Consider the following 15,210-nt stretch of genomic DNA (forward strand, 5'->3'; position numbering starts at 1 on the left):
TCCTTCCCCAGCCCCTGAAATCCCACAACCAGCTACTTTCTTTTATCCCTAGGTCACTCCAACAGTTTCCTTTCTTCCATGCCCTCAAATGCACATTTTCAATCCATATCTCCCCTTTTCTGCTCTGTCAAATCTTCACAAAAATTCCTTGTTCTGCTATAGTCCTCCCCATCTGATGTTCTATACTACTAAGGCCAATACTCCCATTCTCAAGCGGCATGCTTTTTTTATGCGTTTAATTTCCTTGGTGGCTCTACGTCTGTCACTCAGCAGCTGAAACTGCAGATTCCTTACAGAATTTCAGTGACATTTGGCTCCAACGCTTTTCTCAGGCCACTTAAACCGCCTACCTCTTAAGGTACTTAATTTGGAATTGGGTTGCTTTGTAAAGCACTGTGTACCTTTTATTTCATTTATTTAGGGTATTTCTAACCTGCTTTTCTACTGTTCCCTATATGCTGAAGCGCTACATCAATGAATAGTATTATTCCATGACTTAAAACACATGAAATTCTGGAACATGAGGTAAGGACCTGTACTCATATCTGAAGATCCTTTTCTCATGAGCTTTTGCCAGAGCAATATCTCAACTAGAAAAAACAGACATTTTTTTTCTTTTTAAATCCCTCATATTCTGAGTTAAAGGTGAGCTACATTAATATAGGGTTGCCAACCTTCAGGTAGTGGGCTGGAGATCTCCTGCTATTACAACCAATCTCCAGGTCACAGAGAGCAGTTCTTCTGGCAATTGGACTCTATGGCACTGAAGTCTCTCCCCTCTCCAAACCCCGCCCTCCTCAGGCTCCACCCCCAAAATCTCCAGATATTTCTCAGTCCTGATCTGGCAACCCTACATTAATAAGATATAGATCCTCTTTCACAAACCTTGTGGAAGCAGAATATAAGGAATTTCAAAGGTATATGGGTGGTTTTTGACCCTATAGCAATTAACATCTGTTAAAAGACATCACATCCTCACTTTTATGCAGTGGTAGAAAATAACTTCCAAGAAAAGAAATTCTTCTATTGGGAAGCACATAGTCTGCTAAATTACATCTTACCATACCAATATGATGTGATTAACAACATTTTTAAACAAAAGGAAAAGTGTTTGGCACTAATGTTCAGGGTCAGTAGAAATTTCAAAACTAGTGAGACATAAAACAGTCCCTGTTATGTTTATGACTGATCTAAACACACTGATCCAAAATATCACATGAGCAGTGATGTCTTTCAGGGAGTTAAACCAGGGTTGAATTTTTCTTATGACGACTTCATCCTGTGGACATGTCATCCGACAGCAGTAAAGCCTTAGTGACAAATCTCCCTGAATGTCAGGTTTTAAAACATTTAGCATGCCTCTCTGAGGCCACATATGGAAAGGCTTCGACACCCAAGACACTGACCTCTTTCAGAAAGCAGAGTCTGATTTATTCTGGCTCTCCTAACACTTTGCTGTCACTCAAAGAAAGCCAAATGCAGATTCTTCAAGAGCTACTTCTGTAATACAAATGCAACCTGGTTTCACGGTCCAAAGTACCCCCCCCCAAAAAAAACCTTGAGAACTAGCATCTACATTACCATTTCTGTACTTATGTGTCAGGCCTAGGGTTGCCAACCTCCTGGTACTAGCTGGAGATCTCCTGCTATTGCAACTGATCTCCAGCTGATAGAGATCAGTTCACCTGGAGAAAATGACTGCTTTGGCAACTGGACTCTATGGCATTGAAGTCCCTCCCCTCCCCAAACTCCAACCTCCTCAGGCTCCACTCCATAAACCTCCTGCCAGTGGCAAAGAGAGACCTGCCAACCCTAGTCAGGCCCCTGTACCACAGACTACACCACCACTGGGATTGCCAAGAACAAGACAACACTCTCAAAATGCAGAGTTTTCACTTCAATTACTCAGATCACATACAACAGCCAATTAACAGTCACTCTTCATCCAGGCCAGTTCCCCAATCATCACCTTCTCCTGCTTCAACCCAGGCTCCAGATCTTCTTTTCCAGCATGAATTCTTCACCAGGTTCTTTTAATTCCTGCCACTGCACCCTTCCTGCAGGGTTAAGCTGGACTGCCGAAGTCCGATAAATCAGTGAGATTTGAGGAATTCCTAGAATGTCATGGGTGGCTGTGACATCACTTCCAGGTTTCTGCAGAAGTGATGTCATGACACATGCAATGCTGGTTTCTGCCCCTACCCATTTTCCTCCTACTGAATGGAAGAAAGCAGCAGGAAGGCTGCATTGCAAGAAGGAGAATGCCCGCTGCCACCTGGAAGTTAGTAACCCTGTCTGTTAATAAGCCATACCCCAGCTGTTTCTTCATAAGTTTTCATTTTCATAGAGTAGATTGACAGAAGTGACATTGCGCACCACTGTGATGCTGGTGTGCATGTCTCCACCCCTCACATGTTCCAGAGGTTCCAGACTGCAGCCCGGCAAACCTGGACTACACTCAGGGTTCTCTCCAAGCCTTCATTAAGAACTAACTTCTTAATCTTGGATGACAACGAGCTGGATCCAAAGTTGCTAGGGTTGCCAGGTCCTTCTTCGCGACCAGCGGGAGGTTTTGGGGGCAGAACCTGAGGAGGGCGGGGTTTGGGGAGGGACTTCAATGCCATATACTCCAATTGCCAAAGTGGCCATTTTCTTCAGGTGAACTGATCTCTATTGGCTGGAGATCAGTTGTAATAGTGGGAGATCTCCAGCTAGTACCTGGAGGTTGGCAACCCTAAAAGTTGCCCTTTGGCATGCAGACAGTGCTAGAAGCATGAGAACTATAGCTATGGGCTGTAGAAGTGTGTGAACCTGTACAATAAGTCCTTCTAGAACAGCGGAAGTGGCTATTTTCATCTTGCTCACGGTTCTTGGGATCCAACCAGACACACTTGATCTTTCTTTTGTTATCTTCCTTTATTTCCTTCACAATCCTTCTACTGCTTAAGTTGTAAGCCTTTCAGGGACCTGAATACCCTCTTTTGTGAAAAGCGCACTGGCATCTTCTACACAGCACCAAGAAAAGAGGGCCGGCTACCAAATTTAAAAGAAATGGCAAGTATGAACAAATGTTAGGTCTGTCCATGCACACGAGAGGAGTCCCCGTAACCAGCCGTTTAATTAGCTTTGGGGTGGGTTCTCTCTTCTCCTCCCTGCCTTTCCAGGAGAAACACACTTCCTTAAATACCTCCTCCTGTTTTCCCCACTATCCCTTTTTCAAAATGTATCATAACCACCGCTATTCTCTCCGAAGTGTCAGCAGGCATGACAGCAAGCCGTTTTCTGCTGCTAAATGATGGGCTATTAAATAAGCAAACATCTCAGCTCTATTAGTAATCTTATTATTACCAGCACTGTAAAAACCACAGTGTTTACGACAGCGCCGCCACCGTCTCGCGGAAACCAATGCTCCACACACCCAAGCAGGTAGGCAGGCTTATTTTACCCGCTTGTGATACGAACAGCACCAAGCAGAAAGCAGCTGGAGGAAAATGGCTACAGAGAAATGGGTCCCCGGGGCCTCATCTGTTGATTTATTTTGTTTATAGATGGAATAAGGTTTTTTTTTTTTTTTAAATCAGCTCAAAATATAAAATGTTGCCATGACACAGGGCTCTCTGCTTGGGGATGCTGAGGCTGAGGAACGCAGGCGAGAGGAAGAGGGAACGGAAGGGTGTTCTGCGGAGAACGTGTTACAAAGAGGTACGAAAAGAAATTGAGAGGGGAAAAGAGGGATCTTCATAGGCAGGCATTAAGAAAGAGGACTCCATTTCTTTAAATAGAAGTCAATTTGTAACGGCTTCAAATCTATGACTCGGTGACTAGCTAATGAGATTAGTTTAATGAAGCAGGTAGTCTAGGTTTGAAACACTGGTCTTCTTCCTTCCCAGCTACTGCCGCTAGTTTGACTCCAAAGCCACAGGGGCTGAGAAGATTTGACAAATGTCTCATCCAAAGTCCTCAGCTCGATATACAGAGAGTATGCATCCAGATGTTCATAATTTGAGCAATGAGCCTTCTGTGTAAGCACATTCAGTGCATTTTATTCAGGCATGCTGTCTTTTTCTTACAGTTTGACACCTGGAAAACAAAGATTTCTTGGTGAGCAGCAGTGCATAGCACTGACAGCAGTGCATAGCACTGACTGGCTAGCTCCAGTAATGTCACATGGTTACACCTCCCTCTCCAGAGCAGTTTTTCTATTTTAAAAAATCAATTCTTTTTTTCCCCAAAGAAAGATAAGGAATGGGTAAATAAGGAGAAGAAATAATATTTTCTGATCCTTTTTTGTCAGAGGGAAGGAAATCAGTCCACAGTTTCCCAAAATGGGGAGAGTCGATATTCAATATATTCACCTTAAACAAAAGCAGTGTGTGTTTCCAAAAGAAAGCAGAAACCATCAGGCCATGTTCTTCAAATGTCCGGAAGATGAGCCTTTTTAAATTGTTTGTGCTCTTGAGTTAAAGGCAAGCCATCCAACTACACAACACCCAACTAAACAACCCCACTAAACAACGTTAATAAGCCATTGCCTATCTGCTGAACAACAGAGCAGTTTCTGAGCATATGGAGAGTAGTGCCTTGCCTTTCAACAGTAAAACAGTAACTGTGTGCCAAGTGGGGCTAGTGACGTTGTTTTCCCAAACAGCAGCTCATCCAGTGTTAAAGTGAAAACTTAATTTGAAACTGCTCCCAAGTTCTAAAAGTACATGCACAATGTGGCATAAGATTTCCGTGTGTTCATTGGTTTTGGGGAGGAAACAAAATTGTGTGTCTTATGTAAATAGGGTTGCCAGGTCCCTCTTCACCACTGGTGGGAGGGTTTTGGGGGTGGAGCCTGAGGAAGGCAGGGTTTGTGGAGGGGAGGGACTTCAATGCCATAGAGTCCAATTGCCAAAGTGGCCATTTTCTACATAAGAACATAAGAAAGGCCATGCTGAATCAGACCAAAGGCCATCAAGTCCAGCAGTCCGTTCACACAGTGGCCAACCAGATGCCTCTAGGAAACCCATAAACAAGACAACTGCAGCAGCATTGTCATGCCTGTGTTCCAAAGCACCTAATATAATAGGCTCATCTGATCTGATTTTCCAGCTGAACTGATCTCTGTTTGCTGGAGATCAGTTGTAATAGCAGGAGATCTCCAGCTAGTACCTGGAGGCTGGCAAGCCTATATGTAAGCGTAGATCTAAGCATGTGCTTCTGTGGAATGCAGCCACAAACCGCACATTTTCTATGCTTCTGTGCAGGAGAAGGAGGATCAGAAACCTGTTTTTATAAAGGGAGGGGAAGGGAAGACGATTCAGTTCTCCGTTGAAACGGCACATAAATCCACCTATTATCAAGACACAAACAGCCACAGTGTGTTGCTCACACTCTAGACAATGAATGTTATCTATGTGACCAAGTGACGCAAATGTTTTGCTGCCAGCGTTAGCCCGAGCACGTAATCTTTGCTATTTTGCAAATCCCTCAATCAACTCGCATGTTGAGAAGAGTGCATCATTCCATAACATGTGCCTAACAAAGGAAGCATTTAAGGCCCAACTCCATTTGTGCTAATCCCTGGGTATGGAGACATACTGCACAGTGCCCCACGTTTATTTTAATATTGGGATGAGGCAGGTAGTCTGGGTCAAGCACCCTGCATCATAAGCTACAAGGTCTGAGCTTGTCATTACCACCAAATAAGAGTTTTACATAGCCTTTTTAATAGGATTAGATAACAGAAGGGAGAGCAACTCTGCTGTTGCCATAAATTAATCAAGAGGAGAAATTCACTGCCTGGATTTAATGGCGGACTTGAAATGATATGGGGAGGGGGCTTACCCATCAACAATTTCATCTATTTTCATAATATTTATTTCACTTGTCATCCAAAGTGGCATACAAATAATAATATTATAAAAATTTATCAGGAGGGCCCCCAAGCTTCTATAGCTTGGCAGAATGTGGGAAAGAGAAATATTCAGGAAGACATTCTTATGAATGGATTAGAACAAAGGATAGTATTGTAGTCTATTGCAATGTTTATTGGCTGTGTCTAGGGTTGCAAGGTCCCTCTTCACCACTGGCGGGAGGTTTTTGGGGCGGAGCCTGAGGAGGGTGGGGTTTGGGGAGGGACTTCAATGCCATACAGCGGCAATTTTCTCCAGGGGAACTGTTCTCTATTGGCTGGAGATTAGTTGCAATAGCAGATCTCCAGCTAGTACCAAGAGGTTGGCAACCCTAACTGTATCGACCATTCTAGCTGCAACTAAATGGCTCCTACTTTTGTAAGCCTTCTTGCTTTGTGGTTCATCAAGCCTTAGACAGTCTGGTTGCCCTAGACAGGCTTTTTTTGGGGGGGGGTTATTGTTTTTATTTTGGCCTGCACTGACTGTTTTGCCGCCTAAGACAGTTTTCTGCTTGCATTATTTTCAATTCTGGAAGCCTAACCCCACTGAATTGTTTTATTAGATATCTTTGCCGTTTGATTGAATTGTTTGTTATATTTTGTAATCACCCTTGGATCTCAATGACAAAGATGAGCTATCAGTAGGGTTGCCAGCTCCGGTTTGGGAAATACCTGGGGATTTGGGTGTGGGGCCTGAGGAGGGCAGGTTTAGGGGAAGGAAAGGACTTCAGTGGACTATAATGTCATAGAGCAGGGACGTCGAACGCGTTTGTTATGAGGGCCAGATATGACATAAATGTCACTTGGTCAGGACAGGCCATGCCTTGCCAGCCCAGATCAAAAGTGGGGGAGGGTGGCTGCCTTGGATGGCTCGCGGGCCGGATAAGAGCTCTCAAGGGGCCGGACCCAGCTTGCGAGCCTTATGTTTGACACCCCTGACATAGAGTCCACCTTCCAAAGTGGCCATTTTCTCCAGGTGAACTGATCTCTGTTGCCTGGAGATCAACTGTAATAGCAGGAGATCTCCAGCCACCACCTGGAGGTTGGCAACCCGAGCTGTAAGGAAAGTTCATGAACAAATAAATAAGTACAATTAATTTATCTGGAAAGCTGCATAAAAAACCAGAAAACAACAAAAACCTCTCAGGCACAGTACAGAACAAGGGCAGACCAACAGGTGCCTATGAAGAAAGGCTGAAGAGTCTAATTACAGTCATCTAATGTTGAAGCCTGACTTCATCAGATCTCAGAAGCTAAGCAGGGTCAACCCTGGCAAGTATTTGGATGCAAGACCTCCAAGGAATACTAGGGTCCAAGGAATACTCCAGTACTTCTGGAGACTGTTCCAGAGTGTGTGGCTAGAAGGGGGGAGAAGCCCATAGCACAAGCTGCTTCCAGTGGATGAGTACATAGTCCTGATGGGTCTTCTCCAGTGCCGGAGCTGAGCTGCGAGAAAACTCCAGCCAAGCATTCTAAATGCCCATTGAAGAATCCCGAAACTATTCTGTTTGAAACCTGTCCCAGATGCACACCCATAAGACACAGACAGACATCGACCCCTCTATTTCCACATTTCTCAGTCAGGTTTGTTTAGACAAGTCATTGAAGATCCACTTTGAACAAAGATGTCTGAGAGCTGTGACAGCTTCTTCATAATGCCAAGCTTCTGGTACATTAAACTTTAAAAGGATGGCAAGTTCCTGCATTTATTTTATCAACACATTCACAGACAGCGAGAGGAAAGCCACAAAAGGAAGGCACACACCCACAGCCAGGCATGGCAGACTCGGCTCAATATGCAGCGAGAGATAAAAACTATTATTTATACTAATAATACTTTGCGTGATGAACCGCAGCATCTGCCACCCAAAGATACTAAGGTTTTGCAAACCTCACACTGTCTTATTAAAACCTCATTAAAGCTTCACACTTTCTTTGGATGCAACAATCATCCCTGGTTTTCAGTTAGCGGCAGGTCACCAAATCAGACCTAATTAAGCTACTTCTGCTGGTAAATACAGCTCTGGACCAAATCTATGAAAACTAAAACATTCGGTCTTTGGTAAGTGCAGGCTTGCTGTTTGGCTGCCAAACCTTCCCTCCCCAACCCCCGCCGCCGAAAAAAGGATCGCTCAGGATCAATCAAGTTGTCCTACTCCGTAATTACTATGGAGGCAATGTTTTTCAGGTGCCTGAAAATAGCTTCAGGATTCGAATTTAGCAAAGATGTCGCTAGCTGAAGTACCAGCCATAAATAGCATGTATCCTAAGCAGACGGCATGAAGGAATGCAGATCCTGGGCACCTCCACAGTGACATACTGGGTTATCAAGAACTGTCCTTGGTAAAGGCAGACACCCTTACACCCAGTCACCTCTGCCCTGAAAGAATCATACAAAAGGCCTGGCAGAGCTGGCTCAACCATGCAAGCATCTCAAGGTGTTGCTTGGGCAGAGATGCCATTTAGGATTGCCGTTTAAGGCAGTAGCCCACAGGATGTTTCTCACAAGGGAATACGCCTCGCGGATCTCTACATTTCAAGCAAGTTGCTGATTCTACACAAGTGACGTTTAGAAACAATAATTTAATGAGTTTATTGATTAGATGTGCAAACCAAAGGGACAAAGGCGGTTAACCTGGATTGATTAACACAGTTAAAGTCCTTCTGAGGACTGAAGTTATATTATAAAATAGTCAAAAGTAACCCCAATAACTGTTCTTAAAACTGTTGCTTTTAATTTAATCATTATTATCTCTAAGAGCAGACTTTTAAATCTTGCTGAGCACCTGTTCCACTCCATAGTGACATGTTACCCATATTCGTGGGTATCATATATCTGTGGCAACCCACAAAGATGTGCACAGATGCTCATGAAAGGCTGCACATCTGGAGTTGTATCCCAGCAAGAGAGGATGCTGGACAAAATCATTTTCATTTTGTGTGCTAATTCATTTGCATCTGCTGAACATTAGCTGAAAGTTATGCTCCAGAATCTCTTGAGACATTGCAAAGAATCTGGAAATGCTCCTGTAGCATGGTGACGAGTGGCAAAATGCCTCAGGCCAACATTGATGCATAGGCCATACTCTCCCTCAACATTCTCTACTGTCATTGTGGAGAACCAACTATCATCATGTTCAATGTGAGTGTAAAGGTTAATGTACTGGGCTAGGATTGGGTGCCCAGTCCAATTTGAGAACTAGGGAGACCAAGGTTCAACCCCCACCCCACCCCCGCTCACCATGAAGCTTGCTGAGTGACCTAGGGCCAGACATTCTCTCGGGCCAACCTCCCTCACAGGGTTGCTATAAGGATAAAATGGAGGCGGGAGAACTATGTACACTGCCGAGATCTTGAAAGGATCAGGTAATAGGTGATTGGAAAGACCTCTGCCTGAGATCCTGAAGAGCCACTGCCAGTCAGAGAAGATCATGGTGACCTTGACAGACCCATGGTCTGACTCACTCTAAGACCTTGGGCACCATGGCACCTGCTGACACCTTTTCTGGTACCCACCAAGTGTTTTTTAGGAAGTGGGTGGGGGTGGGCCAGGTAAGGTTTTGATTGATTACTGGAGATTTGATTGGCTGTGCAGATTTTTTTAATGTTGCTTTGGCAGCAATTGTCACCACATCGCAAGGATCTACACTGTGTTACTGAAGTTAAGCCATGGCGATCATTTTGTGGCTGGCTCCGCCTCCTGTGGCAGCCATTTTGTGGCATCCCGCTTGTTGCCGCTCCCACCACGCCATGTCAGAATTCCAAATCTGCCCGCAGGCTCAAAACAGTTGGGGACCTCTGCTCTAAGGCAACCTCTTGCATTCACGTGGAAAGATGTGGACTTGTGGTTCAGCCACAAGGTTCAGTAAGGGATCCTGAGCCTCTTTCAACTTTGCCCATTGTGAGGATAAAATAGGAAGGGGAAGGCTATGTATGCTGCCCTGAGCTCCTTGAAGGAAGAGCAGGGAAAATGTAATTAATAACAAAACTACTCCCCCACCCCAGTTACAGCAGGGTCTGCGCAGCACATTAATCCCTTTCTTTACAGCTTCACTGAATCACATCCTGTTGAAGTACCCACAGGGATACATTGAGTTTGTCCTTGTAGCTCTGTCAACACTTTCAACCAGCCCACGACAGACAGATACAGGACAATAAAAGAGGAAGCATGTCCTGGGGAGCAGGTCAACGATGACACAACCGTCCTGGCACACTGCACGAACCGGTATCATGATCACCCCAACTATTGCATCCATCTGTAACAAGATTGCATGACTCTGTTTCTGTCTCAACACGGTATTTCCAAACTCCCTCTGTATTTGTTTGTGTGTTTGTTTAGGTCATTTCTACGCTGCCTTTCCTGTTTAAGAAAAGTGCTCAAGGCAGCCAACCAATTAATAAAATAACATTCAACGGAAGCCTTAAGACAGCAATGATGATTTAACACAAATTTTAAAACCAGGGAAGAACTTGCTTTCCAAAGTGCATTCCAAAGATTAGGGGGTTCCTATCCAACTTATTTCTATGATTGTGTGGTCCCATAGCCGAGCCTCCATGGACAATCTCAGAATATGGGCAGGTACATACGAGGGAAATGCTGGTCCTTGGGAACATTACGCTGCATTTTATTTGAGCTTGATGGCCCAAATAATAGACTGGTACATTTGTCTGGTCAGCTTTTACGTTCTCATCATAATATTACCCTGCAGCAACATGGTCAATGCAAATACAATGGGCTGGATCCAGCCAGCTTTTTTACTCCATCTCACCTAAATCCCCTCCTTAATGCAGCCCCCTGTCTCACATGACTTTTGTCCACGCAAGTGCCCTGATCCCCTGCCCAGCTGTTTTGGTGACCAAAGGGATCTTCTGCTCCCTTTGCCACCAGGAGGGAAGCTTGTTGGAACCAAGCCAACAAAATCCTATGGCGATTCTTTGCATGTGTGTGTGCCCAGGCAGAAATTCTTAAATAAAAGGGTGTTTCGATTATACAATTTAAGCTGATACCAAAAACATGATTTTCTGTTAGTGGCAGTATGTGCTTCCAATATACAGGGGCTCTTCATTTGGGGCTCTGAACCAACTGAACATTTCTAGACAATGGTACGTCTTGCTTAGAATCACAGAATCATAGAGTTGGAAGGGACCACCGGGGTCATCTAGTCCAACTCCCTACACAATGCAGGAATTTCACAACTCCCTCCCCCACACACACCCAGTGACCCCTACTCCATGCCCAGAAGATGGCCAAGATGCCCTCCCTCTCATGAACTGCCTAAGGTTACAGAATCAGCATTGCTCACAGATGGCCATCTAGCCTCTGCTTAAAAACGTCCAGGGAAGGAGCACTTACCACCTCCCGAGGAAGGCTGTTCCACTGAGGAACCGCTCTTACTGTTAGAAAATTCTTCCTAATGTTTAGATGGAAACTCTTTTGATATAATTTCAACCCGCTGATTCTGGTCCGACCAACTCAGCACCATCCTCTATATGACAATACTTGAAGATAGTTATCATATCCCCTCTCAGTCTTCTCCTCTTCGGGCTAAACATACCCAGCTCCTTCAACCTTTCCTCATAGGACTTTGTCTGCATACCCCTCACCATCTTTGTTGCCCTCCTCTGGGCATGTTCCAGCTTGTATACATCTTTCTGAAATTGTGGTGCCCAAAACTGAACACAATACTCTTTCCACCTTCTAACTGATGCAAACATTATAGCATATCAATCAAGAGACTTAATTAAGCTAACAGTTTCTTTCAAGTAAGTATCACAGACCACCCATTGTTGTGGAAGCCATCTCAAGACACCTGACTTGACTCAACAGATGTACAACGATGGTTTACAACAGTGCCATCAGCTCTGAAACCCTTTCATGGTGGATGGCTCCAATTAAAATGAGATTACAGTATTTTTAATAAGCAATCAATTAATCACATAGATTCATTCTTGCAGCCATACTTTCAGTGTTCATAATCCTCCCCCCTGCCCCAAAATTGCATCCATCTTCAGAGAAGAAGGTATAACATTCAGTATACATTACATAAATGTAATGTCTGGCTTACACAAAATTCAGATTGCCTTTCTGCCCAAGAGTTATGCAGATGTAAAGTCCTACTGAAATCAATGGAAATGCAACTGCCTGCAGGACCCAAACTTGAATTTGGTAACCAATGAGTAACTGAACTCTCACTGCCTGAACAGTGTACCCAGTTTCTGAACGTCTCCCATTTTCAGATCAATTCACTTACCAACACAGTAGAATCAAGAAGATCACAAAGAAGGTCACTGTGGCTGCTGTACCGCTCATTTCTACAAAGCTAAACCTCAAAACATCCAGAAGACCCATTTTCTTTGACTGCTGTAGTTGACTGGTAGACAGGTCAAAAGGGGAGAAGTCTCTTTGGTTGGAAGATGAAAGGCTTCCACTGTTAACTGAGATGAGGATCTGCAGTAAAAGAGGAACCAAGAAAGACAGTCAACATCACACTGACTCCAAACCAAAAAGGAAACTTTTCCTGTTCCGTCTGCCTCAAGGAGTCAGAATTAAGGATTTCCTGTATCAATGGGCCGATCCCCCCCTCCCTTTAACGACTGCTGCGTCAATAAACATTTACATAGTTACTGCTTGAGATATCAGAGTTCAGCCACAGGTTTTGCGAGCAGGGGGATGAATAAAAGATAAGAGTGAACTATCCTCTCTCATGCGATATAGATTTAAGAGCCCAGAGGGCAACAGGCGAGAAATCGATGTCACTCCTTTATCTCTGTTTAATAGAAAATATCCTAGGCAATATGAAGGCTTCAGGATGGCAAAGCTGATTAATAGGACTATTGCTAGATGGACAGCTCTAAAAATGTGCTAGTCATAGATTAAATATCAGACAGAAAACAGTAGGGCAAGCTTCATGGATCTGAGTCTCCCATTACGTCTGGAGTGGAACCTTCCAGTTGGCACACAGTCATATTAACAGATGTTAGTATGACTTTGGAAGGGTCATCTCCAGAAGTAAAGTGGAAATCAGACTCCACGGTCTTAGTTGCTGAGGAGACCACTGACTGGGCAACCATCACTGAGGGTTTTAATAGCACAGATGCCCCAAACCATCCCCTGCATTCTGGTCTAAATTCTCTTGAACATCACACACTTGATCCATAAGACACCGTCTACTTTGCCATAAATTAGCAGTTTTTAGCCCAGCTGTGAACCAGGGTGGTGTAGTGGTTATAAGCAGCGGACTCTAACCTGGGGAGCCGGGTTCGATTCCCCACTCCTCCACATGAAGCTTGCTGGGTGACCTTGGGCCAGTCACAGTTCTCTCAGAACTCTCTCGGCCCACGTGGAGGCAGGCAATGGCAAAACTACCTCCAAACGTCTCTTGCCTTGAAAACCCTGTGGGGTCGCCATAAGTCAGCTGTGACTTGACGGCACTCTCCACCACCACCACCAATACTGATTTCAGTGGGAGCGAGTTAAACATATTTCTCATTTTCCCATTTATATCAGTGGAATTTTAATTCTTCTGTGGCTGGAATGTATGTTGCCGTAAGTCAGTTGTGACTTCACAGCGCACACTCACACACACATTGGCCCAACTAATTATTCCAGAATCTATAATGGTTTCATATAACCTTTAGGACACAATTAAGGCTCTGATAGTTGAAAGTTTTATGCGTTTTAGAAGCCATCTACTGCAGTCTACTATGACATTTAGGTCCAACTAAGGGTGTACATTTTGTAACACTATTGATTGATAAAGAATGGGGAAGGCACAGGGGGAAATGGTCCAAACCACCGGTCCCAGTTGCTCATTTTTCTCTTCAACCACTTTAATATTTGCACACTCTTTACACAGGATGTAATTAGTATATGCTTAGCACTCAGGAATTGGTATCACATAACAAGAAAAACTCAGCATTGATACAGATATTAACATATCCAGCTCAACTGCACATGCTGTGTGGCACTTCAGTAGACTTGCCAGATCCCTCTTCGCCACAGGTGGGAGGTCTTTAGGGTGGAGCCTGAGGAGGGCGGGGTTTGGGAGGGACGGGACTTCAATGCCATAGAGTCCAATTGCCAAAGCAGCCATGTTCTCCAGGGGAACTGATCTCTGTTGGCTGGAGATCAGTTGTAATAGCAGGAGATCTCAAGCCATCACCTGGAGCTTGGCAACCCTACACTTTAGAAAAGTGCTAACCTTGGCACCAAAATGGAGAGGGAAAGAAAAAGGCCAGCAAAATGGTGGTTTGATAGCTATATATAAGCAGGGTAATGTCTAGCCTGGTTCACACATACAGTAATCATGTGATGACCTCAGCATTCCATGAGAACGGTTTATAAGGTGAGAATGGGCCATCAAAGATCACACACCAAAGTTTCTGATCACCTTGTGAACCATGCTTTTGAATGGAGGCAGTCCACACATTCCGCAATCCTTTACCAAGGGTACAGTGAACAAGTGATATATGCATGTATGTGTGGAAAAGTCCTTGGATAAGAGATTCATGGAAGATCTTTTCTTGATCTTATCGTCCCTCCAACACTACACTGCTCATACCAAGAGGATGCTATCTTGACTACTTATTTGCCCGCATAAGATGGCTGAACACAGATATAAAGCTACTTTGCAATTCTCACAACTTTCTTGAGAGAACAGAGCTCACTGTTTCATTAAATCCCTACTAATTGGGCTACAGCTGGTTTTAAGGCCATGAACCAAAACTGTGTGTGTGTGTGTGTAAAGTGCCGTCAAGTCGCAGCCGATTTATGGCGACCCCTTTTTGGGGTTATCATGGCAAGAGACTCACAGAGGTGGTTTGCCAGTGCCTTCCTCTGCACAGCAACCCTGGTATTCCTTGGTGGTCTCCCATCCAAATACTAACCAGGGCTGACCCTGCTTAGTTTCTGAGATCGGACGAGATCAGGCTAGTCATTCATTATCTGTTACCTTTCAATCTCTGGTGGCTGTGGCTTCTGAAAAAATATTTTTACAAAGCTATGCAGATTACTCATATTTCTTAGGTGTGTATATTTTTTTCAAGCAGTCCTGGGAAACAAGGATTCTATGTACTGTATTTTCAAAGCCATAAATGAGAGAAAATATAGTTAATCCCAAGATAATAGCTTTGATTTACTGTAACACTCCGGGCTTATCCAATATCCCTCTCTTGTACTTTCTTCTCTGATCAGACAGGTATCATAAAGAAATAAGATCACTAACGGAATGGAGCCTGATTTGCTATACCCAAATAATGTTTTATTGCCCGTGCCACACATACTAACTTTTCCCCACAATTCTCTAGACTAAATA

The 15,210-nt window shown here is 44.2% G+C and overlaps 1 protein-coding gene across 1 annotated transcript in view; it reads right to left on the reverse strand.

The window, feature by feature from the left end:
* Positions 1-15,210, reverse strand: part of TBXAS1 (thromboxane A synthase 1) — a 280,650-nt gene that overhangs the window by 251,219 nt on the left and 14,221 nt on the right. Inside the window, exon 2 of the mRNA XM_056847438.1 lies at positions 12,148-12,344. Coding sequence (XP_056703416.1) covers positions 12,148-12,245 — 98 coding nt within the window. The 5' untranslated portion in view covers positions 12,246-12,344. The remainder of the gene's footprint in view (positions 1-12,147; positions 12,345-15,210) is intronic.

The sequence above is a fragment of the Euleptes europaea genome, chromosome 3, assembly GCF_029931775.1.
Source record: "Euleptes europaea isolate rEulEur1 chromosome 3, rEulEur1.hap1, whole genome shotgun sequence".
NCBI lineage: Eukaryota > Metazoa > Chordata > Lepidosauria > Squamata > Sphaerodactylidae > Euleptes > Euleptes europaea.